Raw genomic sequence first — 23,948 nt, forward strand, 5'->3', positions numbered from 1 at the left:
TAGATACTCACCTGTCCCATGTCAACTAAACAGCAAACCATCCTATCCTGTGTCTGATAAACTAGATACTCACCTGTCCCATGTCAACTAAACAGCAAAACCATCCTATCCTGTGTCTGATAAACTAGATACTCACCTGTCCCAATGTCAACTAAACAGCAAACCATCCTATCCTGTGTCTGATAAACTAGATACTCACCTGTCCCATGTCAACTAAACAGCAAACCCATCCTATCCTGTGTCTGATAAACTAGATACCTCACCTGTCCCATGTCAACTAAACAGCAAACCCATCCTATCCTGTGTCTGATAAACCTAGATACTCACCCTGTCCCATGTCAACTAAACAGCAAACCATCCTATCCTGTGTCTGATAAACTAGATACTCACCTGTCCCATGTCAACTAAACAGCAAACCATCCTATCCTGTTCTGATAAACTAGATACTCACCTGTCCCCATAGTCAACTAAACAGCAAACCATCCTATCCTGTGTCTGTATAAACTAGATACTCACCTGTCCCCATGTCAACTAAACAGCAAACCATCCTATCCTGTGTCTGATAAACTAGATAATCACCTGTCCCATGTCAACTAAACAGCAAACCATCCTATCCTGTGTCTGATAAACTAGATACTCACCTGTCCCCATGTCAACTAAACAGCAAACCCATCCTATCCTGTGTCTGATAAACTAGAGATTCCACCTGTCCCATGTCAACTAAACAGCAAACCATCCTATCCTGTGTCTGATAAACTAGATAATCACCTGTCCCATGTCAACTAAACAGCAAACCCATCCTATCCTTGTGTCTGATAAACTAGATAATCACCTGTCCCATATCAACTAACAGCAAACTCATCTCCTATCCTGTGTCTGATAAACTAGATACTCACCTGGTCCCATGTCAACTAAACAGCAAACCATCCTATCCTGTGTCTGATAAACTAGATACTCACCTGTCCCATAGTCAACTAAACAGCAAACATCCTATCCTGTGTCTGATAAACTAGATAATCACCTGTCCCATGTCAACTAAACAGCAAACCATCCTATCCTGTGGTCTGATAAACTAATACTCACCTGTCCCATATCAACTAAACAGCAAACCATCCTATCCTTGTGTCTGATAAACTACTGATAATCACCTGTCCCATGTCAACTAAACAGCAAACCCATCCTATCCTGTGTCTGATAAACTAGATAATCACCTGTCCCATGGTCAACTAAACAGCAAACCATCCGTATCCTGTGTCTGATAAACTAGATAATCACCTTCCCATGTCAACTAAACAGCAAACCCATCCTATCCTGTGTCTGATAAACTAGATACTCACCTGTCCCATTCAACTAAACAGCAAACCATCCTATCTGTGTCTGTGATAAACGAGATACTCACCTTTCCCATATTCAACTAAACAGCAAACCATCCTATCCAGGTGTCTGATAAACTAGATAATCATTCTGTCCCATGTCAAGCTAAACAGCAAACCCATCCTAGTCCCTGTGTCTGATGAAACTAGATACTCACCTGTCCCATGTCAACTAAACAGCAAACCATCCTATCCTGTGTCTGATAAACTAGATAATCACCTGCCCATTGTCAACTAAACAGCAAACCATCCTATCCTGTGTCTGATATAACTAGATATACTCACCTGTCCCATAGTCAACTAAACAGCAAACCATCCTATCCTTGTCTGATAAACTAGATAATCACCTGTCCCATGTCAACTAAACAGCAAACCCATCCTATCCTGTGTCTGATAAACTAGATACTCACCTGTCCCATGTCAACTAAACAGCAAACCCATCCTATCCTGTGTCTGATAAACTAGATAATCACCTGTCCCATGTCAACTAAACAGCAAACCATCCTATCCTGTGTCTGATAAACTAGATAATCACCTGTCCCCATGTCAACTAAACAGCAAACCATCCTATCCTGTGTCTGATAAACTAGATAATCACCTGTCCCATATCAACTAAACAGCAAACCATCCTATCCTGTGTCTGATAAACTAGATAATCACCTGTCCCATGTCAACTAAACAGCAAACCATCCTATCCTGTGTCTGATAAACAAGATACTCACCTGTTCCCATAGTCAACCTAAACAGCAAACCATCCTATCCTGTGTCTGATAAACTAGATACTCACCTGTCCCATGTCAACTAACAGCAAACCATCCTATCCTGGTGTCTGATAAACTAGATAATCAACCTGTCCATGTCAACTAACAGCAAACCATCCTATCCTGTGTCCTGATAAACTAGATACTCACCTGGTCCCATGTCAAACTAAAACAGCAAAACCATCCTATCCTGTGTCTGATAAACTAGATACTCACCTTGTCCCATGTCAACTAAACAGCAAACCATCCTATCCTGTGTCTGATAAACTAGATACTCCACCTGTCCCATGTCAACTAAACAGCCAAACCATCCTATCCTGTGTCTGATAAACTAGATAATCACCTGTCCCCATATCAACTAAACGAGCAAACCATCCTATCCTGTGTCTGATAAACTAGATACTCACCTGTCCCATGTCAACTAAACAGCAAACCATCCTATCCTGTGTCTGATAAACTAGATACTCACCTGTCCCATGTCAACTAAACAGCAAACCATCCTATCCTGTGTCTGATAAACTAGATACTCACCTGTCCCATGTCAACTAAACAGCAAACCATCCTATCCTGTGTCTGATAAACTAGATACTCACCTGTCCCATGTCAACTAAACAGCAAACCATCCTATCCTGTGTCTGATAAACTAGATACTCACCTGTCCCATGTCAACTAAACAGCAAACCATCCTATCCTGTGTCTGATAAACTAGATACTCACCTGTCCCATGTCAACTAAACAGCAAACCATCCTATCCTGTGTCTGATAAACTAGATACTCACCTGTCCCATGTCAACTAAACAGCAAACCATCCTATCCTGTGTCTGATAAACTAGATACTCACCTGTCCCATGTCAACTAAACAGCAAACCATCCTATCCTGTGTCTGATAAACTAGATACTCACCTGTCCCATGTCAACTTAAACAGCAAACCATCCTATCCTGTGTCTGATAAAACTAGATACTCACCTGTCCCATGTCAACTAAACAGCAAACCATTCCTATCCTGTGTCTGATAAACTAGATACTCACCTGGTCCCATGTCAACTAAACAGCAAACCATCCTATCCCTGTGTCTGATAAACTAGATAAGCTCACTTCCCATGTAAACTAAACAGCAACCCATCCTATCCTGTGTCTGATAAACTAGATAATCACTCTGTCCCATGTCAACTAAACAGCAAACCATCCTATCCTGTGTCTGATAAACTAGATACTCACCTGTCACCATGTCAACAACTAAACAGCAAACCATCTCTATCCTGTGTCTGATAAACTAGATACTCACCTGTCCCATATCAACTAATACAGCAAACCATCCTATCCTGGTCTGATAAACTAGATACTCACCTGTCCATTGTTCAACCTAAACAGCAAACCATCCTATCCTGTGTGCTGATAAACTAGGATACTCACCTGTCCCATTTCAACTAGAACAGCAAACCATCCTATCCTGTGTCTGATAAACTAGATACTCACCTGTCCCATGTCAACTAAACAGCAAACCATCCTATCCTGTGTCTGATAAACTAGATTAATCACCTGTCCCATGTCAACTAAACACAAACCCATCCTATCCTGGTTCTGGATAAACTAGAATAGATCACCTGTCCCATATCAACTAAACAGCAAAACCATCCTATCCTGTGTCTGATAAACTAGATAATCACCTGTCCCATTCCAACTAAACAGGCAAACCATCCTATCCTGTGTCTGAGTAAACTAGATACTCACCTGTCCCATGTCAACTAGAACAGCAAACCATCCTATCCTGTGTCTGATAAACTAGATACTCACCTGTCCCATGTCAACTAAACAGCAAACCATCCTATCCTGTGTCTGATAAACTAGATACTCACCTGTCCCATATCAACGCTAAACAGCAAACCATCCTATCCTGTGTCTGATAAACTAGATACTCACCTGTCCCATGTCAACTAAACAGCAAACCATCCTATCCTGTGTCTGATAAACTAGATACTCACCTGTCCCATGTCAACTAAACAGCAAACCATCCTATCCTGTGTCTGATAAACTAGATAATCACCTGTCCCATGTCAACTAAACAGCAAACCATCCTATCCTGTGTCTGATAAACTAGATACTCACCTGTCCCATATCAAACTAAACAGCAAACCATCCTATCCTGTGTCTGATAAACTAGATAATCACCTGTCCCATGTAAACTAAACAGCAAACCATCCTATCCTGTGTCTGATAAACTAGATAATCACCTGTCCCATGTCAACCAAACAGCAAACCATCCTATCCTGTGTCTGATAAACTAGATAATCACCTGTCCCATGTCAACTAAACAGCAAACCATCCTATCCTGTGTCTGATAAACTAGATAATCACCTGTCCCATGTCAACTAAACAGCAAACCATCCTATCCTGTGTCTGATAAACTAGATAATCACCTGTCCCATATCAACTAAACAGCAAACCATCCTATCCTGTGTCTGATAAACTAGATAATCACCTGTCCCATGTCAACTAAACAGCAAACCATCCTATCCTGTGTCTGATAAACTAGATACTCACCTGTCCCATGTCAACTAAACAGCAAACCATCCTATCCTGTGTCTGATAAACTAGATACTCACCTGTCCCATATCAACTAAACAGCAAACCATCCTATCCTGTGTCTGATAAACTAGATAATCACCTGTCCCATGTCAACTAAACAGCAAACCATCCTATCCTGTGTCTGATAAACTAGATACTCACCTGTCCCATATCAACTAAACAGCAAACCATCCTATCCTGTGTCTGATAAACTAGATAATCACCTGTCCCATGTCAACTAAACAGCAAACCCATCCTATCCTGTGTCTGATAAACTAGATACTCACCTGTCCCATGTCAACTAAACAGCAAACCATCCTATCCTGTGTCTGATAAACTAGATAATCACCTGTCCCATGTCAACTAAACGGCAAACCCATCCTATCCTGTGTCTGATAAACTAGATACTCACCTGTCCCATGTCAACTAAACAGGAAACCATCCTATCCTGTGTCTGATAAACTAGATACTCACCTGTCCCATATCAACTAAACAGCAAACCATCCTATCCTGTGTCTGATAAACTAGATACTCATCTGTCCCATGTCAGCTAAACAGGAAACCATCCTATCCTGTGTCTGATAAACTAGATAATCACCTGTCCCATGTCAACTAAACAGCAAACCATCCTATCCTGTGTCTGATAAACTAGATACTCACCTGTCCCATGTCAACTAAACAGCAAACCATCCTATCCTGTGTCTGATAAACTAGATACTCACCTGTCCCATGTCAACTAAACAGCAAACCATCCTATCCTGTGTCTGATAAACTAGATAATCACCTGTCCCATGTCAACTAAACAGCAAACCATCCTATCCTGTGTCTGATAAACTAGATACTCACCTGTCCCATGTCAACTAAACAGCAAACCATCCTATCCTGTGTCTGATAAACTAGATAATCACCTGTCCCATGTCAACTAAAACAGCAAACCATCCTATCCTGTGTCTGATAAACTAGATACTCACCTGTCCCATGTCAACTAAACAGCAAACCATCCTATCCTGTGTCTGATAAACTAGATACTCACCTGTCCCATATCAACTAAACAGCAAACCATCCTATCCTGTGTCTGATAAACTAGATACTCACCTGTCCCATGTCAACTAAACAGCAAACCATCCTATCCTGTGTCTGATAAACTAGATACTCACCTGTCCCATGTCAACTAAACAGCAAACCATCCTATCCTGTGTCTGATAAACTAGATACTCACCTGTCCCATATCAACTAAACAGCAAACCCATCCTATCCTGTGTCTGATAAACTAGATAATCACCTGTCCCATATCAACTAAACAGGAAACCATCCTATCCTGTGTCTGATAAACTAGATACTCACCTGTCCCATGTCAACTAAACAGCAAACCATCCTATCCTGTGTCTGATAAACTAGATACTCACCTGTCCCATGTCAACTAAACAGCAAACCATCCTATCCTGTGTCTGATAAACTAGATACTCACCTGTCCCATATCAACTAAACAGCAAACCATCCTATCCTGTGTCTGATAAACTAGATACTCACCTGTCCCATGTCAACTAAACAGCAAACCATCCTATCCTGTGTCTGATAAACTAGATACTCACCTGTCCCATGTCAACTAAACAGCAAACCATCCTATCCTGTGTCTGATAAACTAGATAATCACCTGTCCCATGTCAACTAAACAGCAAACCATCCTATCCTGTGTCTGATAAACTAGATAATCACCTGTCCCATGTCAACTAAACAGCAAACCATCCTATCCTGTGTCTGATAAACTAGATACTCACCTGTCCCATGTCAACTAAACAGCAAACCATCCTATCCTGTGTCTGATAAACTAGATACTCACCTGTCCCATGTCAACTAAACAGCAAACCATCCTATCCTGTGTCTGATAAACTAGATAATCACCTGTCCCATGTCAACTAAACAGCAAACCATCCTATCCTGTGTCTGATAAACTAGATACTCACCTGTCCCATGTCAACTAAACAGCAAACCATCCTATCCTGTGTCTGATAAACTAGATACTCACCTGTCCCATGTCAACTAAACAGCAAACCCATCCTATCCTGTGTCTGATAAACTAGATACTCACCTGTCCCATGTCAACTAAACAGCAAACCCATCCTATCCTGTGTCTGATAAACTAGATAATCACCTGTCCCATGTCAACTAAACAGCAAACCCATCCTATCCTGTGTCTGATAAACTAGATACTCACCTGTCCCATGTCAGCTAAACAGCAAACCCATCCTATCCTGTGTCTGATAAACTAGATACTCACCTGTCCCATGTCAACTAAACAGCAAACCATCCTATCCTGTGTCTGATAAACTAGATAATCACCTGTCCCATGTCAACTAAACAGCAAACCATCCTATCCTGTGTCTGATAATCTAGATAATCACCTGTCCCATGTCAACTAAACAGCAAACCATCCTATCCTGTGTCTGATAAACTAGATACTCACCTGTCCCATATCAACTAAACAGCAAACCCATCCTAACCTGTGTCTGATAAACTAGATACTCACCTGTCCCATGTCAACTAAACAGCAAACCCATCCTATCCTGTGTCTGATAAACTAGATAATCACCTGTCCCATGTCAACTAAACAGCAAACCATCCTATCCTGTGTCTGATAAACTAGATACTCACCTGTCCCATGTCAACTAAACAGCAAACCCATCCTATCCTGTGTCTGATAAACTAGATACTCACCTGTCCCATATCAACTAAACAGCAAACCCATCCTAACCTGTGTCTGATAAACTAGATACTCACCTGTCCCATGTCAACTAAACAGCAAACCCATCCTATCCTGTGTCTGATAAACTAGATAATCACCTGTCCCATGTCAACTAAACAGCAAACCATCCTATCCTGTGTCTGATAAACTAGATACTCACCTGTCCCATGTCAACTAAACAGCAAACCATCCTATCCTGTGTCTGATAAACTAGATACTCACCTGTCCCATGTCAACTAAACAGCAAACCATCCTATCCTGTGTCTGATAAACTAGATACTCACCTGTCCCATGTCAACTAAACAGCAAACCATCCTATCCTGTGTCTGATAAACTAGATAATCACCTGTCCCATGTCAACTAAACAGCAAACCCATCCTATCCTGTGTCTGATAAACTAGATAATCACCTGTCCCATGTCAACTAAACAGCAAACCCATCCTATCCTGTGTCTGATAAACTAGATAATCACCTGTCCCATGTCAACTAAACAGGAAACCCACCTGTCCCATGTCTGATAAAATAGATACTCACCTGTCACCGTCAGGTTACTAACAAATCACACACACTACACTACACCTGCCTTCTGCTGTGTCACATCACTGTCAGGTTACTAACAAATCACACACTGCACTACACCTGCCCTCTGCTGTGCCACATCACTGTAAGGTTACTAACAAATCACACACACTACACTACACCTGCCCTATGCTGTGTCATATCACTGTCAGGTTACTAACAAATCACACACACTACACTACACCTGCCCTCTACTGTGTCACATCACTGTCAGGTTACTAACAAATCACACACACTACACTACACCTGCCCTCTGCTGTGTCATATCACTGTCAGGTTACTAACAAATCACACTACACTACACCTGCCCTCTGCTGTGTCATATCATTGTCAGGTTACTAACAAATCACACACACTACACTACACCTGCCTTCTGCTGTGTCATATCACCGTCAGGTTACTAACAAATCATACACTACACTATACCTGCCCTCTGCTGTGTCACATCAATGTCAGGTTACTAACAAATCATACACACTACACTATACTATACCTGCCCTCTGCTGTGTCACATCACTGTCAGGTTACTAACAAATCACACTACACTACACCTGCCCTCTGCTGTGTCACATCAATGTCAGGTTACTAACAAATCATACACACTACACTATACTATACCTGCCCTCTGCTGTGTCACATCACTGTCAGGTTACTAACAAATCACACACACTACACTATACTATAACTGCCCTCTGCTGTGTCACATCACTGTCAGGTTACTAACAAATAACACACACTACACTACACCTGCCCTATGCTGTGTCATATCACTGTCAGGTTACTAACAAATCACACACACTACACTACACCTGCCCTCTGCTGTGTCATATCACTGTAAGGTTACTAACAAATCACACACACTACACTACATCTGCCCTCTGCTGTGTCACATCACTGTCAGGTTACTAACAAATCACACTACACTACACCTGCCCTCTGCTGTGTCATATCACTGTCAGGTTACTAACAAATCACACTACACTACACCTGCCCTCTGCTGTGTCATATCACTGTCAGGTTACTAACAAATCACACACACTACACTACACCTGCCCTCTGCTGTGTCATATCACTGTCAGGTTACTAACAAATCACACACACTACACTACATCTGCCCTCTACTGTGTCATATCACTGTCAGGTTACTAACAAATCACACTACACTACACCTGCCCTCTGCTGTGTCATATCACTGTCAGGTTACTAACAAATCACACACACTACACTAGCCCTCTGCTGTGTCACATCACTGTCAGGTTACTAACAAATCACACACTTCACTACACTACACCTGCCCTCTGCTGTGTCATATCACTGTCAGGTTACTAACAAATCACACACACTACACTAGCCCTCTGCTGTGTCACATCACTGTCAGGTTACTAACAAATCACACACTTCACTACACTACACCTTCCCTCTGCTGTGTCATATCACGTTTGTAACATTTTACAATAAAAAAAATAAGCACAAAGACCATTACTAGAGCAATAGCGGGGTATTAGTAGTATCATTAAATAATTATTTAAAATCTAGTTTGTTCGGTTAGTTTCCATGGTTACATGAGAAGGTCAAGAGTCTGATTGTAGCATGAGTAAGGGTTAAGAGCCCGAAACGTTGCTGTCTGTTGGATTCACACTCTGGAATAAAGTGAGCTGAATTTCTTTGTGCTGTGGAGCTTTTTCATTTCATTGTGTAACAGATAACTGCCAGACATACTCGGTAATAAAATAGATTTGATAATGACAAATATCTGCTTCGTTACAATGTCACTGCCTGTTTCTGTCACAAATGTAGTTTTTTAGGAACATGTGACATTTTATTGTAGCTACTGCAGAGACCCACTAAAGTCATTTGGCTGCACCAGGAATGATTTCTGGATAACCTACATAAATATCTACAAACAGCGTCTCCCATACTCAATTGGTTTTGTATAAAAGACAGACACCTGCGCTGACCGCGAGCCCCTGGGAGGGTTCAGCCTTTATCATTTGCAGCCGCTGTGGCACTAATTGGTGACTGGGATGCTGTGAGCACAACGTATTAGCCATTTAGTGAGTGTGTTAGCATTGCTGCATATATCTGAGAGATTTATGGGAAACATATTACTCAAATACCGTAATGATATGCTCAGTCACAGTGTGATCAGTGCGCAGGGAAATGACAAGCTGTCCCTTTGTAGTCACACGGTCACTGGGCCTGATATGGGCACCTTATGTGCAACATTATTATTCATTAATAGATCATCAGCAAGTTTAGCTCATAACCAGCCTGAATTAGAAAGCAGTATGTGTCCTGAATCGGTCAGTATTGCAGCGAGGTATAGCCGCTCTCACACAGCCACAGATTGTTTATAGGGAAATCTGGTTATAGGGTCACTGAGGTTTAACTCCTAATCTTTATATACCCCCTGCAATGTGACACAGTAATAACAAACAAAACATTCGGATAGATTATGAGTTTTGCGGTACCACAATGGCCAGGAACGTATATTACGAGTTGCGGCGGTATAGCTACCCCACAATCATTTTAGCCTGTAGTGCAACGTCCATTCCGCACTCAAAAAAAGACGTTAGAGTGCATGATTTTCCATAGCACCGTATTAAAGTTTGTGCGTTCAGGCTAAAATGCTTGCGCTACAGCCTATACCGACACGATCCATATCGCCATCTGAGACCCGTGGCTATGGATTTTGTGTAACAAAATGTATCACAAAACTCATAACTAAACAGTTACAAAGTACACTAACTCCCATAAACTACCTATTAACCAACCCCTAATCTGCCTCCCACCCACATCGCGACTATTAAATAAACCTATTAACCCCTAATCCACCACTCCCCAACACTAAATATAATTATTAACCCCTATTAATTAATTATTAACCCCTATTCCACCGCTCCCCGACACTAAATAAACCTATTAACCCCTAAACCTCCGGCCCCCCACATCGCCGCCACTAAATAAACCTATTAATCCCTAAACTGCCGGCCCCCTACATCGCAAAAGACTATATTAAAATTATTAACCCCTAAACCTAACACCCCCCTAACTTTAAATTACAATATAACTATCTTAAAATAAATACACACTTACCTGTGAGATAAAAAAAAAACTACATTTAAACTATAAACTAACCTAACATTACTATTCTAATAAAATAAAAAAACTACCAATTAAAAAATATAAATTACAAATTTTAAAAAACCCTATTACTACTAAAAAATTAAAAAAAAAATTAAAATTACAAAAAATAAAACACTGAATGCCCATACAAATGCCCCTTTAGGGGCAATGGGTAGCTTAGGTTTTTTTACTGTTGGGGGGACTTTATATTTTTTATTTACAGGTAAAAGAACTGTTTAACTTAGGGCAATTCCCTACAAAAGTCCCTTTTGAGGGCTATTAGTAGTTTATTGTAGGTTAGGGGTGTTTTTATTTTGGGGGGCTTTTTTATTATTTTTATAGGGCTATTATATTAGGTGTAATTGTTTTTATTTTTGATCATTTTGTTTATTACTTTTTGTAATCTTAGTGTTTTTATATTTTTCGTAATTTAGTGTTTATTTTTTTGGTAATTTTAGATTTTTTAAATTTTTTAGTAGTATTAGTTTTTTTAAAATTTGTAATTTAGATTTTTTAATTAGTAGTTTTTTTATTTTATTAGAATAGTAATGTTAGGTAAATTTATAGTTTAAACTTATTTTTTTTTTTATTTCACAGGTAAGTTTTTATTTATTTTAAGATAGTTATATTGTAATTTTAATTTAAAGTTAGAGGGAGTTAGGTTTAGGGGTTAATAGTTTAATTTAGAGTTTTGCGATGTGGGGGCCTGGCGGTTTAGGGGTTAATAGGTTTATTTAGGTGTCGGCGATGTCGGGGAGTGGCGGATTAGGGGTTAATAGCTTTTATTAGTGTTGGCGATGTCGGGGAGCGGCGGATTAGGGGTTAATAGCTTTTATTTAGTGTTGGCAATGTCGGGGAGCGGCGGATTAGGGGTTAATAGCTTTTATTTAGTGTTGGCAATGTCGGGGAGCGGCGGATTAGGGGTTAATAGATTTTATTTAGTGTTGGCAATGTCGGGGAGCGGCGGATTAGGGTTGTTTAGACTAGGGGTTTATGTTAGGGTGTTAGGTTTAAATGTAACTTTCTTTTGCTCATAGACATCAATGGGGTTGCGTTACGGCGATCGCCATTCCGCACTTTAGGTTTTAGTTTTTAATCTAACAATCTCTCCCCATTGATGTCTATGGGGGAAAGCGTGCACGTAAACACAGTCCTTGGATTTTATGTGGTATGGAACTTAATGCACCATAACGCAGCGATATGGAGAGTGAAATAACGCAATTTTTTGGCGTTATTTTCGTACCCTGTTTAGTGCAAAACTCGTAATCTAGGCGATTGTCAATAGCAGTGAAACAATCTACTGGCTGCCATGAATAAATCCCTCAGCTAGCGGAGCACAAGTACTGCTTCATGATACACATGTAGTTGTGTCATGTATGGGTAATTGTCACATGTAGTTTTGTCATGTATGTGTAATTGTCACATGTAGTTTTGTCATGTATGGGTAATTGTCACATGTAGTTTTGTCATGCAGGTGTAATTGTTACATGTAGTTTTGTCATGCATGTGTAATTGTCACATGTAGTTTTGTCATGTATGTGTAATTGTTACATGTAGTTTTGTCATGCATGTGTAATTGTCACATGTAGTTTTGTCATGTATGTGTAATTGTTACATGTAGTTTTGTCATGCAGGTGTAATTGTCACATGTAGTTTTGTCATGTATGTGTAATTGTTACATGTAGTTTTGTCATGCAGGTGTAATTGTCACATGTAGTTTTGTCATGTATGTGTAATTGTCACATGTAGTTTTGTCATGTATGGGTAATTGTCACATGTAGTTTTGTCATGCAGGTGTAATTGTTACATGTAGTTTTGTCATGCATGTGTAATTGTCACATGTAGTTTTGTCATGTATGTGTAATTGTTACATGTAGTTTTGTCATGTATGTGTAATTGTCACATGTAGTTTTGTCATGTATGTGTAATTGTCACATGTAGATTTGTCATGTATGGCTAATTGTCACATGTAGTTTTGTCATGCATGGCTAATTGTCACATGCAGTTTTCTAATGCACGTGTAATTGTCACATGTAGTTTTCTCATGCACGTGCAATTGTCACCAGTGTTTTTCTCATGCACGTGTAATTGTCACCTGTGTTTTTCTCATGTACGTGTAATTGTCCCCAGTGTTTTTCTCATGCACGTGTAATTGTCACCAGTGTTTCTCTCATGTACGTGTAATTGTCACCTGTGGTTTTCTCATGTACGTGTAATTGTGACATGTAGTTTCCTCATGTACGTGTAATTGTCACCAGTGGTTTTCTCATTCACATGTGATTCTCCCCTGTGTTTTTCTCATGCAAGTGTAATTGTCACCTGTGGTTTTCTTGTGTACGTGTAATTGTGACATGTAGTTTCCTCATGCACGTGTAATTGTCACCAGAGGTTTTCTCATGCACGTGTATTTGTCACCAATGTTTTTCTCATGCACGTGTAATTGTCCCCAGTGTTTTCCTCATGCACGTGTAATTGTCACCAGTGTTTTTCTCATGTACGTGTAATTGTGACATGTAGTTTCCTCATGCACGTGTAATTGTCCCCAGAGGTTTTCCCATGCACGTGCAATTATCACTTGTGGTTTTCTCATGCACATGTGATTGTCCCCTGTGTTTTCCTCATGCACGTGTAATTGTCACCTGTGGTTTTCTCATGCACATGTGATTGTCCCCTGTGTTTTCCTCATGCACGTGTAATTGTCACCTGTGGTTTTCTTGTGTACGTGTAATTGTGACATGTAGTTTCCTCATGCACGTGTAATTGTCACCAGAGGTTTTCTTGTGTACGTGTAATTGTGACATGTAGTTTCCTCATGCACGTGTAATTGTCCCCAGAGGTTTTCCCATGCACGTGCAATTATCACTTGTGGTTTTCTCATGCACATGTGATTGTCCCCTGTGTTTTCCTCATGCACGTGTAATTGTCACCTGTGGTTTTCTCATGCACATGTGATTGTCCCCTGTGTTTTCCTCATGCACGTGTAATTGTCACCTGTGGTTTTCTTGTGTACGTGTAATTGTGACACGTAGTTTCCTCATGCACGTGTAATTGTCACCAGAGGTTTTCTCATGCCCGTGTAATTATCACTTGTGGTTTTCTCATGCACATGTGATTGTCACCTGTGGTATTCTAATGCACGTGTAATTGTCACCTGAAGTTTTACCTGATGAAGAAGGACGCTGCAGCTGAAGTTCCAGAGGACACCCCGGCTGGCGACACTAGAGAGGTTGCAGCTACGGTCTGTTCAGTGGAGCTCTGGCCGTAGGAAGTATCGTTACTTCGGTTCTCCCTCCCCCCCTCTGGAGCATCGGGCTATAAACAAACAGAAGGAGTTAGTGTTAGCCATGTGAATGCCGCAGAAGGACACATAATGCAGCCGGACAGGCCGCCTCATTTTGTTGTGCTATAGAACAAACACAAATCTCACAGCTCTGACAGATTTTCTGCTTTGTAGAACTCAATATCAGAATCGGTTTTCACTGTCAGTGCCTATTGCTCATCAGTAGCTCATGTGCGGCTGGTAACCTTATTGCATGGGTGCCCGCTACATACATGGGTACAGCGGGTGGGCAGATAAAGTAAATGTGGGTTAGAGGTACAATTCTGCACTATACATATAGAGGGTGCTGTGTGAGTTAGAGGGTGCTGTGTGAGTTAGAGGTACAATTCTGCACTATACATATAGAGGGTGTTGTGTGAGTTAGAGGTACAATTCTGCACTATACATATAGAGGGTGCTGTGTGAGTTAGAGGTACAATTCTGCACTATACATATAGAGGGTGCTGTGTGAGTTACAGGTACAATTCTGCACTATACACATAGAAGGTGCTGTGTGAGTTAGAGGTACAATTCTGCACTATACACATAGAGGGTGCTGTGTGGGTTAGAGGTACAATTCTGTACTATACACATAGAGGGTGCTGTGTGAGTTAGAGGTACAATTCTGCACTATACACATAGAGGGTGCTGTGTGAGTTAGAGGTACAATTCTGCACTATACATATAGAGGGTGCTGTGTGAGTTACAGGTACAATTCTGCACTATACATATAGAGGGTGCTGTGTGGATTGGCGTGAGGTACAATTCTGCACTATACATATAGAGGGCGCTGTGTGAGTTAGAGGTACAATTATGCCCTATACAAATAGAGGGTGCTGTGTGGGTTAGAGGTACAATTCTGCACTATACATATAGAGGGTGCTGTGTGGGTTAGAGGTACAATTCTGCACTATACATATAGAGGGTGCTGTGTGGGTTAGAGGTACAATTCTGCACTATACACATAGAAGGTGCTGTGTGAGTTAGAGGTACAATTCTGCACTATACACATAGAGGGTGCTGTGTGGGTTAGAGGTACAATTCTGCACTATACATATAGAGGGTGCTGTGTGAGTTACAGGTACAATTCTGCACTATACATATAGAGGGTGCTGTGTGGATTGGCGTGAGGTACAATTCTGCACTATACATATAGAGGGTGCTGTGTGAGTTAGAGGTACAATTCTGCACTATACATATAGAGGGTGCTGTGTGAGTTAGAGGTACAATTCTGCACTATACATATAGAGGGTGCTGTGTGAGTTACAGGTACAATTCTGCACTATACACATAGAGGGTGCTGTGTGGGTTAGAGGTACAATTCTGCACTATACACATAGAGGGTGCTGTGTGGGTTAGAGGTACAATTCTGCACTATACACATAGAGGGTGCTGTGTGAGTTAGAGGCACAATTCTGCACTATACATATAGAGGGTGCTGTGTGAGTTAGAGGTACAATTCTGCACTATACACATAGAGGGCGCTGTGTGAGTTAGAGGTACAATTCTGCACTATACATATAGAGGGTGCTGTGTGAGTTACAGGTACAATTCTGCACTATACATATAGAGGGTGCTGTGTGAGTTAGAGGTACAATTATGCCCTATACAAATAGAGGGTGCTGTGTGAGTTAGAGGTACAATTCTGCACTATACACATAGAGAGTGCTGTGTGGGTTAGAGGTACAATTCTGCACTATACATATAGAGGGTGCTGTGTGGGTTAGAGGTACAATTCTGCACTATACATATAGAGGGTGTTGTGTGGGTTAGAGGTACAATTATGCCCTATACAAATAGAGGGTGCTGTGTGAGTTAGAGGTACAATTCTGCACTATACATATAGAGGGTGCTGTGTGGGTTAGAGGTACAATTCTGCACTATACATATAGAGGGTGCTGTGTGGGTTAGAGGTACAATTCTGCACTATACATATAGAGGGTGTTGTGTGGGTTAGAGGTACAATTCTGCACTATACACATAGATGGTGCTGTGTGATATAGAGGTACAATTATGCCCTATACATATAGAGGGTGCTGTGTGGGTTAGAGGTACAATTCTGCACTATACACATAGAGGGTGCTGTGTGGGTTAGAGGTACAATTCTGCACTATACATATAGAGGGTGTTGTGTGGGTTAGAGGTACCATTCTGCACTATACACAGAGGGTGCTGTGTGAGTTACAGCTACAATTCTGCACTATACATATAGAGGGTGCTGTGTGAGTTACAGGTACAATTCTGCAATATACTTATAGAGGGTGCTGTGTGAGTTAGAGGTACAATTGTGCACTATACACAGAGGTTGCTGTGTGGGTTAGAGGTACAATTCTGCATTATACACATAGAGGGTGCTGTGTGGGTTAGAGGTACAATTCTGCACTATACACATAGAGGGTGCTGTGTGGGTTAGAGGTACAATTCTGCACTATACACAGAGGGCGCTGTGTGGGTTAGAGGTACAATTCTGCACTATACACATAGAGGGTGCCGTGTGGGTTAGAGGTACAATTCTGCACTATACACATAGAGGGAGCTGTGTGTGTTGGCGCGAGGTATAATTCTGCACTATACACACAGAGGGTGCTGTGTGGGTTAGAGGTACAATTCTGTACTATACATATAGAGGGTGCTGTGTGGGTTAGAGGTACAATTCTGTACTATACATATAGAGGGTGCTGTGTGAGTTAGAGGTACAATTCTGCACTATACATATAGAGGGCGCTGTGTGAGTTAGAGGTACAATTCTGCACTATACACATAGAGGGCGCTGTGTGAGTTAGAGGTACAATTCTGTACTATACACATAGAGGGCGCTGTGTGAGTTAGAGGTACAATTCTGTACTATACATATAGAGGGCACTGTGTGAGTTAGAGGTACAATTCTGCACTATACATATAGAGGGCGCTGTGTGAGTTAGAGGTACAATTCTGCACTATACACATAGAGGGTGCTGTGTGGGTTAGAGGTACAATTATGCCCTATACACATAGAGGGTGCTGTGTGGGTTAGAGGTACAATTCTGCACTATACACATAGAGGGCGCTGTGTGAGTTAGAGGTACAATTATGCCCTATACAAATAGAGGGTGCTGTGTGAGTTAGAGGTACAATTCTGCACTATACACATAGAGGATGCTGTGTGGGTTAGAGGTACAATTCTGCACTATACATATAGAGGGTGCTGTGTGAGTTAGAGGTACAATTCTGCACTATACATATAGAGGGTGCTGTGTGGGTTAGAGGTACAATTCTGTACTATACATATAGAGGATGCTGTGTGGGTTAGAGGTACAATTCTGCACTATACATATAGAGGGTGCTGTGTGAGTTAGAGGTACAATTCTGCACTATACATATAGAGGGTGCTGTGTGGGTTAGAGGTACAATTCTGCACTATACATATAGAGGGTGCTGTGTGAGTTAGAGGTACAATTCTGCACTATACACATAGAGGGTGCTGTGTGAGTTAGAGGTACAATTCTGCACTATACATATAGAGGGTACTGTGTGAGTTAGAGGTACAATTCTGCACTATACATATAGAGGGTGCTGTGTGGGTTAGAGGTACAATTCTGTACTATACACAGAGGGTGCTGTGTGGGTTAGAGGTACAATTCTGCACTATACACATAGAGGGTGCTGTGTGGGTTAGAGGTACAATTCTGCACTATACAAATAGAGGGTGCTGTGTGAGTTAGAGGTACAATTCTGCACTATACATATAGAGGGTGCTGTGTGAGTTAGAGGTACAATTCTGCACTATACATATAGAGGGCGCTGTGTGAGTTAGAGGTACAATTCTGTACTATACACATAGAGGGTGCTGTGTGGGTTAGAAGTACAATTCTGCACTATACACATAGAGGGTGCTGTGTGGGTTAGAGGTTCAATTCTGCACTATACACATAGAGGGCGCTGTGTGAGTTAGAGGTACAATTCTGTACTATACACATAGATGGCGCTGTGTGAGTTAGAGGTACAATTCTGTACTATACATATAGAGGGTGCTGTGTGGGTTAGAGGTACAATTCTGCACTATACAGATAGAGGGTGCTGTGTGGGTTAGAGGTACAATTCTGCACTATACATATAGAGGGCGCTGTGTGAGTTAGAGGTACAATTCTGCACTATACACATAGAGGGTGCTGTGTGAGTTAGAGGTACAATTCTGCACTATACACATAGAGGGCGCTGTGTGTGTTGGCACAAGGTACAATTCCGCACTATACACATAGAGGGTGCTGTGTGAGTTAGAGGTACAATTCTGTACTATACATATAGAGGGTGCTGTGAGAGTTACAGGTACAATTCTGCTCTATACATATAGAGGGTGCTGTGTGGGTTACAGGTACGATTCTGCACTATACATATAGAGGGCGCTGTGTGAGTTAGAGGTACAATTCTGTACTATACATATAGAGGGCGCTGTGTGAGTTAGAGGTACAATTCTGCACTATACACATAGAGGGCGCTGTGTGTGTTGGCACAAGGTACAATTCTGCACTATACATATAGAGGGCGCTGTGTGAGTTAGAGGTACAATTCTGCACTATACATATAGAGGGTGCTGTGTGAGTTAGAGGTACAATTCTGCACTATACACATAGAGGGTGCTGTGTGAGTTAGAGGTACAATTCTGCACTATACATATAGAGGGTGCTGTGTGGGTTAGAGGTACAATTCTGCACTATACATATAGAGGGCGCTGTGTGAGTTAGAGGTACAATTCTGCACTATACATATAGAGGGTGCTGTGTGAGTTAGAGGTACAATTCTGCACTATACACATAGAGGGTGCTGTGTGAGTTAGAGGTACAATTCTGCACTATACATATAGAGGGTGCTGTGTGAGTTAGAGGTACAATTCTGCACTATACATATAGAGGGTGCTGTGTGGGTTAGAGGTACAATTCTGCACTATACATATAGAGGGCGCTGTGTGAGTTAGAGGTACAATTCTGTACTATACATATAGAGGGTGCTGTGTGGGTTACAGGTACAATTCTGCACTATACATATAGAGGGTGCTGTGTGGGTTAGAGGTACAATTCTGTACTATACATATAGAGGGTGCTGTGTGAGTTAGAGGTACAATTCTGCACTATACATATAGAGGGTGCTGTGTGAGTTACAGGTACAATTCTGCACTATACACATAGATGGTGCTGTGTGGGTTAGAGGTACAATTCTGCACTATACATATAGAGGGCGCTGTGTGAGTTAGAGGTACAATTCTGCACTATACATATAGAGGGTGCTGTGTGGGTTAGAGGTACAATTCTGCACTATACACATAGATGGTGCTGTGTGGGTTAGAGGTACAATTCTGCACTATACATATAGAGGGTGCTGTGTGGGTTAGAGGTACAATTCTGCACTATACACATAGATGGTGCTGTGTGGGTTAGAGGTACAATTCTGCACTATACACATAGATGGTGCTGTGTGGGTTAGAGGTACAATTCTGCACTATACATATAGAGGGCGCTGTGTGTGTTGGCACAAGGTACAATTCTGCACTATACATATAGAGGGCGCTGTGTGAGTTAGAGGTACAATTCTGCACTATACATATAGAGGGTGCTGTGTGAGTTAGAGGTACAATTCTGCACTATACACATAGATGGTGCTGTGTGGGTTAGAGGTACAATTCTGCACTATACACATAGATGGTGCTGTGTGGGTTAGAGGTACAATTCTGCACTATACACATAGAGGGCGCTGTGTGTGTTGGCACAAGGTACAATTCTGCACTATACATATAGAGGGCGCTGTGTGAGTTAGAGGTACAATTCTGCACTATACATATAGAGGGTGCTGTGTGAGTTAGAGGTACAATTCTGCACTATACACATAGAGGGTGCTGTGTGAGTTAGAGGTACAATTCTGCACTATACATATAGAGGGTGCTGTGTGGGTTAGAGGTACAATTCTGCACTATACATATAGAGGGCTCTGTGTGAGTTAGAGGTACAATTCTGTACTATACATATAGAGGGTGCTGTGTGGGTTACAGGTACAATTCTGTACTATACATATAGAGGGTGCTGTGTGGGTTACAGGTACAATTCTGTACTATACATATAGAGGGTGCTGTGTGAGTTAGAGGTACAATTCTGCACTATACATATAGAGGGTGCTGTGTGAGTTACAGGTACAATTCTGCACTATACACATAGAGGGTGCTGTGTGGGTTAGAGGTTCAATTCTGCACTATACACATAGAGGGCGCTGTGTGAGTTAGAGGTACAATTCTGTACTATACACATAGATGGCGCTGTGTGAGTTAGAGGTACAATTCTGTACTATACATATAGAGGGTGCTGTGTGGGTTAGAGGTACAATTCTGCACTATACAGATAGAGGGTGCTGTGTGGGTTAGAGGTACAATTCTGCACTATACATATAGAGGGCGCTGTGTGAGTTAGAGGTACAATTCTGCACTATACACATAGAGGGTGCTGTGTGAGTTAGAGGTACAATTCTGCACTATACACATAGAGGGCGCTGTGTGTGTTGGCACAAGGTACAATTCCGCACTATACACATAGAGGGTGCTGTGTGAGTTAGAGGTACAATTCTGTACTATACATATAGAGGGTGCTGTGAGAGTTACAGGTACAATTCTGCTCTATACATATAGAGGGTGCTGTGTGGGTTACAGGTACGATTCTGCACTATACATATAGAGGGCGCTGTGTGTGTTGGCACAAGGTACAATTCTGCACTATACATATAGAGGGCGCTGTGTGAGTTAGAGGTACAATTCTGCACTATACATATAGAGGGTGCTGTGTGAGTTAGAGGTACAATTCTGCACTATACACATAGAGGGTGCTGTGTGAGTTAGAGGTACAATTCTGCACTATACATATAGAGGGTGCTGTGTGGGTTAGAGGTACAATTCTGCACTATACATATAGAGGGCGCTGTGTGAGTTAGAGGTACAATTCTGCACTATACATATAGAGGGTGCTGTGTGAGTTAGAGGTACAATTCTGCACTATACACATAGAGGGTGCTGTGTGAGTTAGAGGTACAATTCTGCACTATACATATAGAGGGTGCTGTGTGAGTTAGAGGTACAATTCTGCACTATACATATAGAGGGTGCTGTGTGGGTTAGAGGTACAATTCTGCACTATACATATAGAGGGCGCTGTGTGAGTTAGAGGTACAATTCTGTACTATACATATAGAGGGTGCTGTGTGGGTTACAGGTACAATTCTGCACTATACATATAGAGGGTGCTGTGTGGGTTAGAGGTACAATTCTGTACTATACATATAGAGGGTGCTGTGTGAGTTAGAGGTACAATTCTGCACTATACATATAGAGGGTGCTGTGTGAGTTACAGGTACAATTCTGCACTATACACATAGAGGGTGTCGTGTGGGTTAGAGGTACAATTCTGCACTATACACATAGATGGTGCTGTGTGGGTTAGAGGTACAATTCTGCACTATACATATAGAGGGCGCTGTGTGAGTTAGAGGTACAATTCTGCACTATACATATAGAGGGTGCTGTGTGGGTTAGAGGTACAATTCTGCACTATACACATAGATGGTGCTGTGTGGGTTAGAGGTACAATTCTGCACTATACATATAGAGGGTGCTGTGTGGGTTAGAGGTACAATTCTGCACTATACACATAGATGGTGCTGTGTGGGTTAGAGGTACAATTCTGCACTATACACATAGATGGTGCTGTGTGGGTTAGAGGTACAATTCTGCACTATACATATAGAGGGCGCTGTGTGTGTTGGCACAAGGTACAATTCTGCACTATACATATAGAGGGCGCTGTGTGAGTTAGAGGTACAATTCTGCACTATACATATAGAGGGTGCTGTGTGAGTTAGAGGTACAATTCTGCACTATACACATAGATGGTGCTGTGTGGGTTAGAGGTACAATTCTGCACTATACACATAGATGGTGCTGTGTGGGTTAGAGGTACAATTCTGCACTATACACATAGAGGGCGCTGTGTGTGTTGGCACAAGGTACAATTCTGCACTATACATATAGAGGGCGCTGTGTGAGTTAGAGGTACAATTCTGCACTATACATATAGAGGGTGCTGTGTGAGTTAGAGGTACAATTCTGCACTATACACATAGAGGGTGCTGTGTGAGTTAGAGGTACAATTCTGCACTATACATATAGAGGGTGCTGTGTGGGTTAGAGGTACAATTCTGCACTATACATATAGAGGGCTCTGTGTGAGTTAGAGGTACAATTCTGTACTATACATATAGAGGGTGCTGTGTGGGTTACAGGTACAATTCTGTACTATACATATAGAGGGTGCTGTGTGGGTTACAGGTACAATTCTGTACTATACATATAGAGGGTGCTGTGTGAGTTAGAGGTACAATTCTGCACTATACATATAGAGGGTGCTGTGTGAGTTACAGGTACAATTCTGCACTATACACATAGATGGTGCTGTGTGGGTTAGAGGTACAATTCTGCACTATACATATAGAGGGCGCTGTGTGAGTTAGAGGTACAATTCTGTACTATACATATAGAGGGTGCTGTGTGGGTTAGAGGTTCAATTCTGCACTATACATATAGAGGGTGCTGTGTGAGTTACAGGTACAATTCTGCACTATACACATAGATGGTGCTGTGTGAGTTAGAGGTACAATTCTGTACTATACATATAGAGGGTGCTGTGTGAGTTACAGGTACAATTCTGCACTATACATATAGAGGGTGCTGTGTGGGTTAGAGGTACAATTCTGCACTATACACATAGATGGTGCTGTGTGGGTTAGAGGTACAATTCTGCACTATACATATAGAGGGTGCTGTGTGGGTTAGAGGTACAATTCTGCACTATACATATAGAGGGTGCTGTGTGGGTTAGAGGTACAATTCTGCACTATACACATAGATGGTGCTGTGTGGGTTAGAGGTACAATTCTGCACTATACACATAGATGGTGCTGTGTGAGTTAGAGGTACAATTCTGCACTATACATATAGAGGGTGCTGTGTGGGTTAGAGGTACAATTCTGCACTATACACATAGATGGTGCTGTGTGGGTTAGAGGTACAATTCTGCACTATACATATAGAGGGCGCTGTGCGAGTTAGAGGTACAATTCTGCACTATACATATAGAGGGCGCTGTGTGAGTTAGAGGTACAATTCTGCTCTATACATATAGAGGGTGCTGTGTGGGTTAGAGGTACAATTCTGCACTATACACAGAGGGCGCTGTGTGGGTTATTGGTACAATTCTGCACTATACACATAGATGGTGCTGTGTGGGTTAGAGGTACAATTCTGCACTATACATATAGAGGGTGCTGTGTGGGTTAGAGTTACAATTCTGCACTATACACATAGAGGGTGCTGTGTGGGTTAGAGGTACAATTCTGCACTATACATATAGAGGGCGCTGTGTGAGTTAGAGGTACAATTCTGCACTATACACATAGAGGGCGCTGTGTGAGTTAG

At 41.6% G+C, this 23,948-nt stretch overlaps 1 protein-coding gene across 1 annotated transcript in view; it reads right to left on the reverse strand.

Moving 5' to 3' along the window:
• KIF26A (kinesin family member 26A) overlaps positions 1 to 23,948 on the reverse strand; it is a 378,483-nt gene that overhangs the window by 154,787 nt on the left and 199,748 nt on the right. Inside the window, 1 exon segment of the mRNA XM_053697080.1 lies at positions 14,312 to 14,460. Coding sequence (XP_053553055.1) covers positions 14,312 to 14,460 — 149 coding nt within the window.

Source organism: Bombina bombina, chromosome 1 (genome assembly GCF_027579735.1).
Source record: "Bombina bombina isolate aBomBom1 chromosome 1, aBomBom1.pri, whole genome shotgun sequence".
NCBI classification, from domain to species: domain Eukaryota; kingdom Metazoa; phylum Chordata; class Amphibia; order Anura; family Bombinatoridae; genus Bombina; species Bombina bombina.